This window comes from Lichenostomus cassidix, chromosome 29 (genome assembly GCF_008360975.1).
Source record: "Lichenostomus cassidix isolate B80296 chromosome 29, HeHo_3.0, whole genome shotgun sequence".
NCBI classification, from domain to species: domain Eukaryota; kingdom Metazoa; phylum Chordata; class Aves; order Passeriformes; family Meliphagidae; genus Lichenostomus; species Lichenostomus cassidix.
The window spans coordinates 2,282,520-2,295,421 of NC_139509.1; the positions used below are offsets into that span (position 1 = coordinate 2,282,520).

At 66.7% G+C, this 12,902-nt stretch overlaps 3 protein-coding genes across 5 annotated transcripts; 1 reads left to right on the top strand and 2 right to left on the bottom strand.

Annotated features, from left to right (window-relative positions):
- Positions 1-521: 521 nt before the first annotated feature.
- IL23A (interleukin 23 subunit alpha) lies at positions 522-3,462 on the top strand. Its single transcript, XM_085041062.1, has 4 exons — positions 522-2,118; positions 2,238-2,336; positions 2,971-3,096; positions 3,200-3,462. Exons 1-4 carry the CDS (start codon positions 1,942-1,944, stop codon positions 3,338-3,340), a joined length of 543 nt encoding a protein of 180 aa, XP_084897188.1. The 5' UTR covers positions 522-1,941; the 3' UTR covers positions 3,341-3,462.
- Positions 3,408-11,133, bottom strand: STAT2 (signal transducer and activator of transcription 2). 3 transcript variants are annotated; one of them, XM_085040953.1, is made up of 24 exons: positions 10,967-11,133; positions 10,473-10,605; positions 10,233-10,364; positions 9,998-10,148; positions 9,823-9,921; positions 9,646-9,738; positions 9,492-9,570; positions 9,325-9,410; positions 9,090-9,238; positions 8,861-9,019; positions 7,930-8,082; positions 7,829-7,849; positions 7,495-7,588; positions 7,332-7,388; positions 7,172-7,255; positions 6,993-7,091; positions 6,131-6,266; positions 5,985-6,034; positions 5,252-5,340; positions 5,048-5,184; positions 4,785-4,973; positions 4,655-4,712; positions 3,758-4,563; positions 3,408-3,674 (listed from the first exon to the last, which is right to left on the bottom strand). In XM_085040953.1, the coding sequence occupies exons 3-24, from the start codon at positions 10,361-10,363 to the stop codon at positions 3,541-3,543; spliced, it is 3,054 nt and encodes a 1,017-aa protein (XP_084897079.1). In that variant the 5' UTR covers position 10,364; positions 10,473-10,605; positions 10,967-11,133; the 3' UTR covers positions 3,408-3,540. The 3 variants fall into 3 exon arrangements, with proteins under 3 accessions (XP_084897079.1, XP_084897080.1, XP_084897081.1); XM_085040954.1 differs by lacking the exon at positions 10,967-11,133 and adding an exon at positions 10,918-10,941; XM_085040955.1 differs by lacking the exon at positions 10,967-11,133 and having other exon boundaries at positions 3,758-3,974; positions 4,035-4,563; positions 10,473-10,877.
- Positions 11,134-11,724: 591 nt separating this feature from the next.
- On the bottom strand, positions 11,725-12,842 carry APOF (apolipoprotein F). The gene is made up of 2 exons (XM_085041029.1): positions 12,726-12,842; positions 11,725-12,643 (listed from the first exon to the last, which is right to left on the bottom strand). Exons 1-2 carry the CDS (start codon positions 12,817-12,819, stop codon positions 11,748-11,750), a joined length of 990 nt encoding a protein of 329 aa, XP_084897155.1. The 5' UTR covers positions 12,820-12,842; the 3' UTR covers positions 11,725-11,747.
- Between the last annotated feature and the right edge of the window lie 60 nt (positions 12,843-12,902).

Here is a 12,902-nt window from a genome sequence, read left to right on the forward strand (position 1 = left end):
CGGGGCCGCGCTCCCGGGCTCGTCCCGCTGCGCCGCCGCGGCCGGGCCGGGACAGGGGCCGCTCCCGCCGTCGCTACGGCAACAGCGCCCCTCGCCCGGTAAACCGGGCCCGCCCCGGTGCGGCCGACCAATGGCAGCGCCGAGCGCTGGGCGCGGACCAATCAGCGCCCGAGGGGGGCGGGACTAAGCGGCGCGGCGGGACGGGGCGGCGCACGGGACAAAAAGGGTCAAAGCGGCTGGTTCGGGGCGGGAGAGCCCCGGGACCCCCGGGCAGCCCTCGGACCCCCGGGCTGTGCCGCTCCGTGCGGAGACTGCGGCCTGCGGGCTCCCGCGGGACTCACGCAGCCTCCCCGGACACCCTACGGGATCCCGCCGGTGTCACAGAGCAGCCCCTGGCGTCCCGCAGCACCCACGGGTGTCGCGCAGCTTCCTCTGGCACCTCCGCGGGACCCCGAAGTGTCCCCAAATGTCCCGCGGTGTGCCACGCAGTCCTTTGGCATTCCACTGGGGTCCCATGAGGTCCCGCAGTGTCCCACAGGGTCCCATGGGGTCCCCCGGTACCCCACGCCGTCCCAAAGTGTCGCTTGGCACCCAGTGGGGTCCCAAAGTGTCCCCAAGTGCCCTACAGTGTCCCTTGCTCTCGTCTGGCATCCTACAGCGTGCACCAGTGTCCCACGGGGTCCCACAGTGTCCCATGGGATATCTCAATGTCCCAAGGGATCCCGAAGGGTCCCGCGGTGTCCCACAATGTCCCACGGGGTCCCAAAATGTCCCTAAATGTCCCAGTGACCCACACAGACCCCTGGCATTTCACAGCGTCCATTGGGGTCCCATGGGGTCCCACAGTGCCCCCTGGCACCCCACAGGATCCCAAAGTGTCCCCAAATGCCCCACAGGGTCCGACGCAGCCTCCTGGTATCCCACCGTGTCCACTGGTGTCCCACAGGGTCCCACAATGTCCCACGGGGACTCACTGTGTCTCAAATATCCCACAATGTCCCTGGCATCCCACAGTATCCACTGGTGCCCCACAATGTCCCACAGGGTCCCCTGGCACCCCATTGTGTCCCACCGTGTCTCAAATGCCTTACAGTGTCCCTTGCACTCCCCTAGCATCCCACAGTGTCCCGCGGGGTCCCTTAGTGTCCCACGGGGTCCCAAGGGATCCCTCAGTGTCCCGCGGGGTCTCTCAGTGTCCCACGGAATCCCTCAGTGTCCCTCGGTGTCCCACGGGGACCCACAGTGCCCCACAGGGTCCCACAGTGTCCCAAACGCCCCTCAGTGTCCCCGCCCTGCTCCCCCCCGTCCCAAACCCAGAGTCAGACACGGCGCCGGTGCCCGCGGGGCGCCCGGTGCCCGGGGAAGGCCAGGGGCAGCCCCGCCGGGCGAGAGCGGGAAGCGCCGGAGCCGCCCCGTCGGGGCCGCCGGGATTGCGGAGCAGCGGGCTGCACGTCCCGGTCCGGACCGCGGCGGTCCAGGGGGCGCGGCGGGGGGAGCCCCGCCGGGACCCCCGAGCCCCGGGAGCCGCCGGATGATGTCCGGGGGGACAGGCGGGGAACACCGGATTGAGCATAGGGGCACACGGGAGGGGACGCGCGGGGGATCCACCGAGGTGACACCGCCGCGGGCTCCCCGGTGCGCTCGCCGGGGCAGCCCAGGTGCACCGGGGGGGTCCCGGTGCCCGTGCCGCTCCCTCCCATCCCGCTGGGCGCGGAGCCGCCAGGAACTGCCCCGGGTTTTCCTGCCTGTCCCATCTCATCCCGTCCCGTCCCGGCGCGGCGGGGCGCAACCCGGGGACCCCGGCCCGGTATCGGTTCTGCTTTCGGGGGAGGCGGCGATTTCGCAGTAACGGCGGGGCGGGAGCCACCTGCCCCGGGATTCCCCACCTGCCGCCGCCCCATAAGAGCCCGGTGGCGGCGCCGGTGGAGTCACTGACCTGCGATGGCTCTTCTCCGTCACTTCTGCCTCTTCCTCTGCCTCCCTCTGCTGCTGCCGCCCCCCGCGGCACCAGCACCGGCACCGGCTCCGGCCCGCCGCCCCGACTGGGCCGCCTGCAGGATCCTCTCCCGGGAGCTGTCGCGGCTGCTGGCGGCCGTGAATGAGTCGCACCCGGTGCTGGTGAGCGCGGGGGGCTCGGCTTGGGGCACCGGAGGGTACCGGGGGTGGGGGAAGGAAGTGGGGATGGACCGAGGGGGTCTCCCGGGACACATGGGAACCCCACGGACTCCCTGCTCCAGGAGGGGATGCAGCTGATGGAGGAGGACCCCCAGAACTGGCCCCCCCGCATCCGCTGCAGCGACGCCTGTGACCCCCTCGCACTGGAGACCAACCACACGGTACCGGGGGCCGCGGGGGGCTGGGGGAAAGTCGGGGGGTCCTGCGGGGTTCAGGGGGATCTGGGGATCCCAGGGATGCTGAGGGATTCGCTTGGACATCCCAGGTGTGCTCGGGGATCACAGACATGCTGAGGGTGTCTGGTGGTCCCGGAGATGTGTCTGGGGGTCCCAGGGATGTCCGGGTTTAAAGGGATGCTGAGGAATGTACCTGGGGATCCCAGAAGAGTCCCAGGAGTGCTATGGGATGTGCCCAGGGCTCCAAGGGATGCTGATGGATGCACTGAACTTCTAGGGGTGCCCAGGGCTCCCGGGGATGTTGTGGGATGAACCTGGCGTTCCCAGGGATGCTGAAGATGTGCCTTGGGGGTCCCAGGGGTGTCTGGTGGTCCCAGCAATACTGAGGGACGTGCCTGGAAGTCCCAGAGGGGTCCCAGGGATGCTGAGGGATGCACCTGCGGTTCCCAAGGGTGCCCGGGGGTCCTAGGGGTGTCTGGGTCTCCCAGAAATACAGAGGATGTGCTTGGAAGTCCCAGAGGGGTCCCAGGGATGCTGAGGGATGCACCTGTGGCTCCCAAGGGTGCTGGGGGGTCCCGGTGGGGTTCCAGCCCCCCCATCTCACCCCCACTCCCCACAGCGCTGCCTGCACCGGATCCGCCAGGCTCTCCAGCACTACTGGGACCTGCTGGGCTCCGACATCTTCCAGGACCAGCCCCAGCCCCAGCTGGAGACCACCATGGAGGAGCTGCTGGACCACGTCCAGGTGAGGGTCTGGGGGCTGGCGGGAGGCCGGGGGAGCCCGTCCCCACCACGCCGGGGACACAGGTGCCCCTCGGCCCCCCTGACCGTGCTGTCCCCACCCTCAGGAGGGGCGCGGCCGCCCCCCCCGGCACCACATGCCCCCCACCAAGGTGTGGGCACAGCCACTCCAGAGGCACCTGGCACTGAAACGACTGCGCTCCTTCGCCGCCGTCATGAGCCGTGTCTTCAACCACAGCGCCCGCTGACCCCCCAGGCCTCCGGACCACCCCCCTATTTATTCCCCCTCTCCCGAGGGGTTATTTATGTGCCACGTTCTCTATTTATCTCGGGTATTTATGAGTTTCTAATAAAGCTTTGATGGAAACGAGCCAGCGGTTCCCACGAGGGGCAGTGCGGTCAGTGGGGGTGGGAAGGGGGTTATTTACAAGAAAGGGGCTGGGGGGAATCACTGGAAGTCGCTGGCGTCGATGTGGAGAGGAGGGAAGTCGGTGGAGGCGAAGAGGGAGGTCACGGTGGGCAGGGCTGAGTCCTCGGGCTGCGGCAGGAATGGGTCGTGGCGATCCAGGAGCGCGGCACTGCCTGGGGTGGGGACAGGTCAGTGCCGAGGGGACAGATCAGCACCGAGGGGACACCTCTGTCCCCACCACAGCCTCAAGACTCACCGGGGCTCAGCTGGAACCTCCATTCTAAGGTGTCCACCGTGTCAGGCATCAGATCCACCGTGTCAGGCATCAGATCCACTGCTTCCAGCGTCTCCAGTGTCACCGAGCCCGAGTCCAGCCCCTCCAGCAGCTCCTGCATGTCCTGACTCCCGGGCAGCAGCTCCAGGTTCCTCAGCTCTGGTGGCAGTGTCCCCTGCTCCTCGGGGACCTGCAGTGGCCCCACAGCTCCCGGCAGTGGCTGCAGCATTGCCGTGTCCACAGCCACCGCCTGCGGTGTCCCCACAGCCCCTGGTGCCACCTGCACTGTCCCCTGGATGTCGGGGACCCCTGATCCCACCTGTGGTGGCTCCAGGCTGTGGGACCCTGGTTGCAGTGTCCCCAGGCCCGTGGGCTGCAGGGTCCCTGGGCTCGTGACCATCACCTGTGGTGTCCCCAGGTTCCCAGAGGTGACCTGCAGTGGCCCTGGGCTCATGTCTATCACCTGTGCTGTCCCCAGGTTCCCAGAGGTGACCTGCAGCGTCCCTGGGCTGGTGACCATCACCTGTGCTGTCCCCAGGTTCCCAGAGGTGACCTGCAGTGGCCCTGGGCTCGTGACTACCACCTGTGCTGTCTCCAGACTATTTGCCACCCCCTGAGGAGTCACCAAATTCCCAGGGGTGACCTGCGGTGTCCCTGAGCTCAGGGGCTGTGACAATTCCAGGCCACCAGTCTGCTGTGTCCCCTGCCCTCCAGACTGCAGCTGCAGCGTCTCCAGGTTTTCCATGGCAACCACCAGCTGCTCTTCCACTTGCCCCATATTTGGCTGCCTGGAGGGACAGACAGGATCGGGGTCAGGGGACCCCCACTTCCCACGGGGTCACAGAGGGGAGGGACCCAGGTGTCCCCACAGCCCCTCACCTGGAGGACACGCGGATGAGGCGCCGGTTCAGGTATTTGTTGGACTCAGTCAGGTTTTCTGGGGACAAAGAGGGCAGTCAGGTGCCATGCCATGCCAGGCTGTGCCATGCCAGGCCACGCCATGCCGTACCCTCTTGTTTCTGGCTGTAGTAGGGCCCGAAAGCCTTGTCCCGCTCGGTGTCGGGGTACAGGAACTGCAGGGGACTCTCAGGAACGTTCTCCTCGTCCATCATCCGGTAGTAGCGGATGATTTCGGGCAGCGCCAGCGACGCCAGCTCCGAGGCCTTGTAGGGATCCACGGTGTGGAAGGAGGGGGATCCTGCGGGGGGCACAGCCAGGGGGTCAGCAGGGGGGTGAGGGGCTGCACCCCCGGCTCGTGGAAAGGTCACTCACCTGTGCCATGATGCTCCACCCAGGTGAAGGTGACCCCGCCGAGGACGCTCTCGCTGAAGCGGAGCAGGAATGTCCCCGTCCGCTTGGATTTGAGCAGTTTCCTCTCTTGTTTGCGGCTCACGAAGCCCAGGATGAGTCTGAGGGTGGCACTGTCAGCTGTGGGGACACCCAGAGCCCTCCCCAGCCCCCCAGCTCTGCTCCTACCCGTCCTTCCAGAGCTGCTTGAGGTGCTCCTGGAGCAGCCCCAGGATCCCGTCCAGCCAGGCCCAGAAGGAGAAGCCAGCAGGTCCATCCTGTGGGAGAGAGTGGGAGAGGAGATGGGGACATTGGGGGACACAGGGGGACAGGGCCATTGGGGCACAGGGGGAAAGGGCCATGGGGAACAGACCATGGGGGGATAGGGGACAAGGCCACAGTGGGGTGGTGCCATGGGAGGGACAGGTGAAACAGGGCCTTGAGGGGATGACAGGACAGGGCCACAGGGGGACTGAGGGACAGGGCCATGGGGGGACAGGGCCATGGGGGGACAGGGCCATGGAGGGGATGATGGGACAGGGCCCTGAGGGGACAGGGCCCTTGGGGGACAAGAGGGGACAGGGTCAAGAGCCATTGGGGGATGAGAAGGACAGGGCCATGAGGGGACAGAGACACAGAGGGACAGGGCCATAAGGGGACAGCTGGGATGGAGCCATGAGGGGACAGGGCCATGGGAGATGACAGGCCAGAGCCACAGGGGGACTGGGGGACAGGACCATGAGGGGACAGGGCCAGTGGGGGACAGAGCCATTGGGGGATGAGAAGGACAGGGCCATGAGGGGACTGGGGGACAGGGCCATGAGGGGACAGGGCCATTGGGGGACAAGAGGGACAGGGCCATGGGGAGACAGGGGAAACAGGGTCATGGGGCTTGGGGACAGAGGGGACAGGCCCTACTCACCTTGGAGAACTTGGGCCAGGCCACGGTGCTGTCTGGTGATGGCTTCGAGCCTGTGAGGCGAGAACAGGGTGAGGAGGGCAGTGCAGCCTTGTACCCCTTGTGTCCCCCCATGTCACCCCCATGTCCCCCCGAGGTCCTGGCCTCACCCAAGAGCTTCTCTGCCAGCATGAGCAGGTGGTTCCTGCTGAGGCCTTCCTCAGCCACGCTCTCGAACTGCCAGCTCAGCACCTCGGCCAGCCGGGGCCATGGGGCTGGTGGTGGTGACGAGAAGAACTGCTGGGCCTGAGGGACATGGGGGACACAGAGGGACATGGGGTGAGCAGGGACAGGGACATGGGGAGGGGACTGGGGGACACGGGTAGGGGAGGGGGGAACATGGGCAGGGGATAGGGATGACACAGAAACCAGGGGATGGGACAGGGATCAAGGGACAGGACAGGGACCAGGGGATGGGGACACATGGCAGGGGGTGGTGTCTGGGGGATGGGGATGAGACAGGGACCAGGGACACGTGGCAGGGGACGGGGGACATGGGCAGGGGATGGGGACATGCACCAGGGCAAGGGACAAGGATGGGACAGGGACCAGAGGATGGGACAGGAATTGAGGTACAGGACAGGGACTAAGGGACAGGACAGGGACATGGGGATGGGGGTAAGCGGCAGGGGATGGAGTTCAAGGGATGGGGACAGGCACCAGGGCAGGGGACAGGGATGGGACAGGGACCAAGGGACAGGGACATGGGAATGGGGACACGTGGCAGGGAACAAGGACACCCATCAAAGCAGGGGATGGGGATGGAACAAGGAACAAGGACCAAGGACAAGGACAATAAGCAGGGCAGGGGACTGGGCCCAGGGGACAGGGAGAGGGCACAGGGGATAATCAGGGACCAGGGGCAGGCCACCATGATGGAGACTGGGCAAGGGACAAGGACCAGAACAGGGGGACACGAGGCAGGGGATGGCAGGGCTGGGGGTGGCACAGGGCCAGGGGTGTCCTGCTCGCCTTGGGGTCAGAGCTGAGCATGTTGAACCAGAGGATGGAGGCCCAGGCGCTGGAGAACTGGTTGTTGTGGGAGATGATAACGAAGGGCAGCGTGGTGGTCTGAGGAGGGGACAGAGGTCAGGCTGGCTGTCCCCAGCCCCCCTGGCCTCCCCAAGCTCCCCAGGACACCCAAGCCTCACCTCCAGCTCCAGCTCCAGCCCGCAGTAGGCGTAGGCCAGTGTGAAGGTGATGAGGTGCAGCTCCTCTGTCACGACCAGGGGACCCTGCGAGGAGGTGACACTGTTGTCACTGCCCAGACATGACTCCCCGCGCCCCCCCAGCCCCCAGCCCCGCACTCACCTCCCCACTGCCACCTTTGCCTTTGCCAGCCCTGCTGTCCTTCTGCTCCTTCAGTGTCTGTGGGGATGGCAGAGTCAGCCCAGGGTGGGGGCCAGGGCTGGGCAGGGTCCTCACCCTGCTCCCTGCCCTGGGGGGTGACCTGGGGGTCTGGGGGGATCCCTACGAGGTACTGGAAGTCGCAGACCAGCCCCTCCTGGGGACTGTCCCCGGCCAGGAGCGTTTTGCTGCTCGATGTGAGGATGTTGAACCTGCGGAACCTGCGGGGCAGAGACTGGAGGTGGGTGGGGGTCGGGACCCCCAGGAGGACACAGCCCTGACCCCCACCAGGGGCTGTGGCTGGGGTATTAGGACCCCTGGGGGATGCAGATGGGGGTCGGGACCCCCCTGGATTGCAGGTGGGGATCAGGATACCCCTCAGGGGTCAGGGATGGGGAGTCAGGATGCTCAGGGTGAGGTCCCAACCCCGCTGCCTCCTCCAGTGCTCTCCCAGCTCTCACCCTTTGATGTTGGGCGGCTCCCTGCAAGAGACCAGGCGTTGTCAGGGGCAGCAGGACCCCCGCAGGTGGGCGGGCAGGGGGTCTCGGGGTGGGGGTCCCACCTGTCGATGTGGATCTTGGCCTCCATGCGGTGGTTGCGGTCGTGCAGCCGCACCAGCAGGCGGGCGCGGGACGAGAACTTGCTGGCGGTGCGGAGCACGAGCGGGCGCTTCATGGGGTTCGGGGTGCTGGGCTGCTGCTCCACCACGAAGGCACTGGGGAAAAGGAGGGGTCAGGACTGCCCTGGGACCCCCCAACACTTCTGGTCCCTCCCCGTGCTGCCCACACATCTTAAAATCACAGAATGTTTTGAGTTGGAGGGGATCAGGTGGGATTATTAAAGTCTGATTTTTGGCCTGGCACAGGACAACCACAAACCTCCACAGTCCCAAAATCCCAACACCTGAAAGCTGTCCAACTGCTCCCTGACCTCTGGAACTATGGAATATCCTGAGTTGGAAGAAACCTGCAGGGATCAAAGCCCCATTCCTGGCCCTGCACAGGACACCCCAAAAGTTCCCCCCAAAAAGTCCCTAAATCCCAACACCTAAGAGCATTGTTCAAACACTCCCTGAGCTCTTTGAATTATGGAATACCCTGAGTAGGAAGAGGCCCACAAGGACCAAAGTTCAGCTCCTGGCCTGGCACAGGACACCACAAAACTTTCCCAAAATCCCAACACCTGATAACATTGCCCACATGCTCCCTGAATTAAATTATGGAATTATGAATTATGGAATTATCTTGAATTATGGAATATCCTGAGCTGCAAGGGACTCATCAGGATCATTGATCCCAGCTCCAGGTCCTGCACAGACACCCCAAAATCCCACCCTGTGCATCCCTGAAAGCATTGTCCAAACACTCCTGGAGCTCTCACAGCCTTTGACCATTCCCTGGGGAACCTGTTCAGTGCCTTACACCCTCTGGGGGAAAACCTTTCCCTGATCTCCACCCTAAACCAGCTCCAGCCGTTCCTATCCCATCCCACACCTCTTCAGCAGGTGTGTGAGCTGCTCCTGCAGCCGCTGCTCCAGCAGGGGGGTCTCTGCCACCAGCGGGTCCCTGTCGTAGGTCACCTTTTGCTGCAGGTCGTTCAGCAATCGCAGCAGCTGCCGCAGCTGGAACAGCCCCTGGCCCAGCTCCGTGAACCTGGGGGTGCCAGGGGGCTCAGAGGGGCTCGGTTGTAGCCCCCCCAGTCCCCCAGCCACCCTGGCATTACCAGGTCTCCAGCGGGCGCAGGTTGGTGTCAGCAGAGCCCCCCAGGCACAGGCGCCTCTGTCTCTCCTGCCAGCTCCCCAACTCCTGCTGCAGCAGCTCCCGCAGGGTCTCGCTGCGCCCCAGGAGCTGCTGCATCTGAGCCAGCACCACCTGGGGGGAGATGTGGGTCTGAGTAGGGGGCTCAGGGTGGTCACGGCCCCCCCAAACCCCACCCGACCACCCCGACCCCCCCTCACCCGCCGCTGCCGGTCCAGGTTCTGCAGTTTGGCCTGCAGGGCTTGGAGCTGCCGGATGTACTCGGGGTCTGTGCTCCTCTCCTCACCTGTGAACAGGGCAGAGGGGTCAGGGGGTCGAGGGGGCTCGGGGGGGCGCAGGGCAGTGCCATCCCCCAGCTGGGGCTCACCTGGCTGGTAGTGCACCTTGTAGCAGAAGTCGAAGGTGTCCTGCAAGTCCTCCATGTGCCTGAAGGCACGGTCAGCCTCCTGCGGGCACAGAGGGGTCAGGGGCGGCCAGACAGCCCCCCGGGGGGCTCGGCAGGGGTCTGGGGGGTCTGCTACCTGCAGGGCTGTGTGGAACTCGGTCAAGCGCCGCTGGATCTGCTGCTCCCGGCCACTCTCCGGGGCTGGGCTGGGCACGGGGGCTGAACTTCCCTAGGGAGACAAAGGGTGTGAGGCAGCGGCTGTGGGACCCCGCGGGGCAGGGATGGGGACAGGGACAGGACACCCCTGCCCTACCTGTCCCCCTGCCTGCCCCTGGCGCAGGATCCGCCGCTCCTCCTGCAGCAGGTTGGCCACCAGGTTGGCGAATCTCTCCGGGTTCTCCTCGAACTCGGCCTGCGGAGGTGTCGGGGGGTCAGTGGGGTGTAGAGACCACCCCGCTTCAGCCCCCTGCCCCAACCCCAACGCCCACCTGGAGGTCTCGGTGGGCCTTGCGCAGGTTGTGCTTCAGCATGAAATCCTCGTGGCTCGAGCCCAGGCTGCCCAGACTCTCTCCCAGGAGCACCAGTAAGGAGTGGAACAGCATCCGGGCATGGGAAGAGAGCGGCTCTGCCGCCTGGCGCCTGCGGCAGTTCGGCTCAGCTCACGGGCAGCCCCCAGTGCAGCCCCCGGTGCCACCCCCAGCCCCGGTTTTCTCCCCCCGTTACCAGTTCTGGCCCTCGATCCAGGCGGCCAAGCACTGCCGCACGGCCATGGGCAGCGCCGAGCACGCGTACAGCTGGTGCACCTGCTCCAGGTAAGTGTTGGCCAAGCTCTGCACCTCCTGCCACTGCGCCATGCTGGGGGGACAGAGGGTCAGGGGCGTCCCGAGGAGCCCCCGACCACAGGAGGACCAGAGGACGCGGAACACCTAGGTGCCCAGCTGGGCACCTCTGCTCCGCACGTACCTGCCTGCAGCACAGGTGTCCCGGGGGTCCCTCTGCTCCCCCTCAGCCTTGCCTGCTCCCGGGGGTCCCTCTGCTCCTGCTCGGTCCTAGGTGGTCCCGGGGGTCCCCCTGCTCCTGCTCGGGTGGTCGCGGGCTGGCAGGCGCGTCCCGCAGAGGGAGCAGGGAGTGAGCCGCGGTGGGTTCCCCACCCGGGGCGGGAGGCACACACACATAACCCCCATCACGAGGACCCCCAGCACCCCCCATGCAGAACCCCAGACCCCTCCCCAGATGTCCCCCTAGCCCGGGCCCCCATTGAACCCCCGGGTACCCAAAATGTCTTTCCCGGCGGGATGGCTGCCCTTAAACAGCCCCCGCCCCAGCGGGACAGCCCTCCAAGGGACCCCTTGTGTGCCCCAACCGGGACCCCCTGTCTGTGCCCCCTCCCACGTGCCCCAGAACCCACTGGGTGTCCCCCGGGACCCCCCGGTGGCCCCCCGGGACCCCGGACCCACCTCGGCCGCCACCGGAGCAGGAAGGCGGGATGGCCACGCCCCCTCCTTAGCTCTACGCGCTGATTGGCGGAGCGCTGTAGAGGTGCCACGCCCCCTCCCCTATCTGCGCAGTGATTGGTGGAGCGCTCCTCCGAGGCCACGCCCCAATGAGCAGCCGCTTTCAGCGGTTACCCATTTCCCCAATTTTACGTCACGATCTGTGGGCGGGGCTAGATGTGGGGGCGTGGTTAGGGGCGTGGTCAGGCGGAGCGGGTATGGAGCGATGGCAGCGGCCCGGAATGGGCGAGAGACAGGGACAAGGAGTGGGGGTCCGGGACGGGCCACGGGGACAAGGACAGGCCGTGAGGACAGGGATAGAGCCATTGGGACAGGGAGGACAGAGGTAGAGCCCTGGGGACAGAGCCAGGGGCATGGGAACAGCCATGGGCATAAGGACAGGCTGTAGGGACAGGGACAGAGTGGTGGGGACAGAGCCAGGGGGAGGGAACAGCCACGGGGACAGGAGCAGAGCTATGCAGACAGGGACAGGCCAGGGGAATAGAGCCATGGGGACAGGGACAAGGCAGTGTCTGGGATGGACTGGCTGTGGGGACGGGGCTGAGGCTACAGGGGCAGGGACAGGCCATGGGGACAGGGACAGGCCCAGCCCAGCTGCCACCACGTGGCTCAGGCCACCACGTGGCCAAGGTCTTGGTGCCCCAGGGCAGAGTGACCCCACATCGATCCGCCCCCAGCCCCCCCAAACAGCGACCCGGGGCTGGCTGCCACACGTGGTCTTTATTCAGACGATGACCACGGGGCCGCTGTGGGCAGTGGGCACCGGCGAGGGCTCCCCGGCCGAGGTGAAGTACCGAAAGAGTGCCCGCACGCCAGCCTTGACCCCCGGCTGCAGCCCCATCTGCACCCCCATGGCCACAGGGCCCCCCAGGCCCCCCGTGAGCGCGGCCAGCCCGGCATAGCCCAGGTCCTCGGCGGCCTCCAGCGCCCGTGCAGATGCAGTTTCCTTGCAGCCCTGGAAGGCGAAGTAGACGCTGGTGCCCAGGTTGTAGAAGATGCTGACGCCCGGCACCCACTCCAGCACCTGGTGGGCTTCCTGCTCCCCCGGTGGGCGGCAGGCGTCCTCGTACTCCCGCCGGCGTCGGACAGCACCTCGGCACGGCCGGACCCTCGGGAATCCATGGTCCTCCTGGCCTGAGGGCGGCGTGGGGGTCCGGAGCTGGGCAGGATCCACACAGGCAGAGCCCCCCGGCTGTGCCAGGCTGAGGAGCAGCAGGGCCAGGGGCCGGGGGGCCGGAGCGCCCGGTAGCCGCGCCAGTCCCCGCAGCAGCGCCGCGGCCGTGGGGATCCCCAGCTCCCGAGCCAGCTCCAGCGCCTCGGCCTCGGCCTGGGGGGCACAGCCGGCCCCGTGCAGCGCCAGGGCCATGGCAGCTCGGGCAAGGCCACGGGGCAGTGGTGGCAGCCGGGAGAAGCCGGGCAGAGAGTCAGGGAGCAGAGTCCGGCATGGGACCCTCGGTGCCCGCGGCAGGATGGGCTCCATCAGCCCCACCAGCTCTGCCAGCACTGCCCGGTCGCTGGCGGCTGGCCCGGGGGTGACGTCGGACACGGCGATGGCATGGCCGAGGAGGAGGAGCGGGAGGAAGAGCAGAACCCAGGGCATGGTGGCGGTTTTAGGAATGTCTGTGGAGATGGGAGAAGGGCAGAGCCCAGTCAGTCCCCCCCATGGCTGCAGCCCCCCGCGACCCCCAGCGCCCTGGCTCACCCACTCGCCGCTGGCCCCTGCCCTGTCCGGCTGCTGCGGCCGTGGCTGGCCCCGTGACCACTTTATAGCCACTGTTATCGGGGAGTTGCGACATGTCCGGCGCAGGGACAAGGGACACCCTGCGGCCAGGGTGGTTAAAGCCCCCAGACCAAGCCCCACTGCAGACCCACACACCCA

Bases quoted from the DNA above. Each gene is read 5' to 3' on its own strand.
- IL23A (XM_085041062.1), top strand. From the start codon at position 1,942: ATGGCTCTTCTCCGTCACTTCTGCCTCTTCCTCTGCCTCCCTCTGCTG. The intron at 2,119-2,237 runs GTGAGCGCGGGG...TCCCTGCTCCAG, and splicing joins ATGAGTCGCACCCGGTGCTG to GAGGGGATGCAGCTGATGGA. The intron at 3,097-3,199 runs GTGAGGGTCTGG...CCCCACCCTCAG, and splicing joins AGCTGCTGGACCACGTCCAG to GAGGGGCGCGGCCGCCCCCC.
- APOF (XM_085041029.1), bottom strand. From the start codon at position 12,819: ATGTCGCAACTCCCCGATAACAGTGGCTATAAAGTGGTCACGGGGCCA. The intron at 12,644-12,725 runs GTGAGCCAGGGC...CCATCTCCACAG, and splicing joins CAGGGGCCAGCGGCGAGTGG to ACATTCCTAAAACCGCCACC.
- STAT2 (XM_085040953.1), bottom strand. From the start codon at position 10,363: ATGGCGCAGTGGCAGGAGGTGCAGAGCTTGGCCAACACTTACCTGGAG. The intron at 9,922-9,997 runs GTGGGCGTTGGG...ACACCTCCGCAG, and splicing joins AGGCCCACCGAGACCTCCAG to GCCGAGTTCGAGGAGAACCC. The intron at 9,239-9,324 runs GTGAGGGGGGGT...ATCTCCCCCCAG, and splicing joins ACCTGGACCGGCAGCGGCGG to GTGGTGCTGGCTCAGATGCA.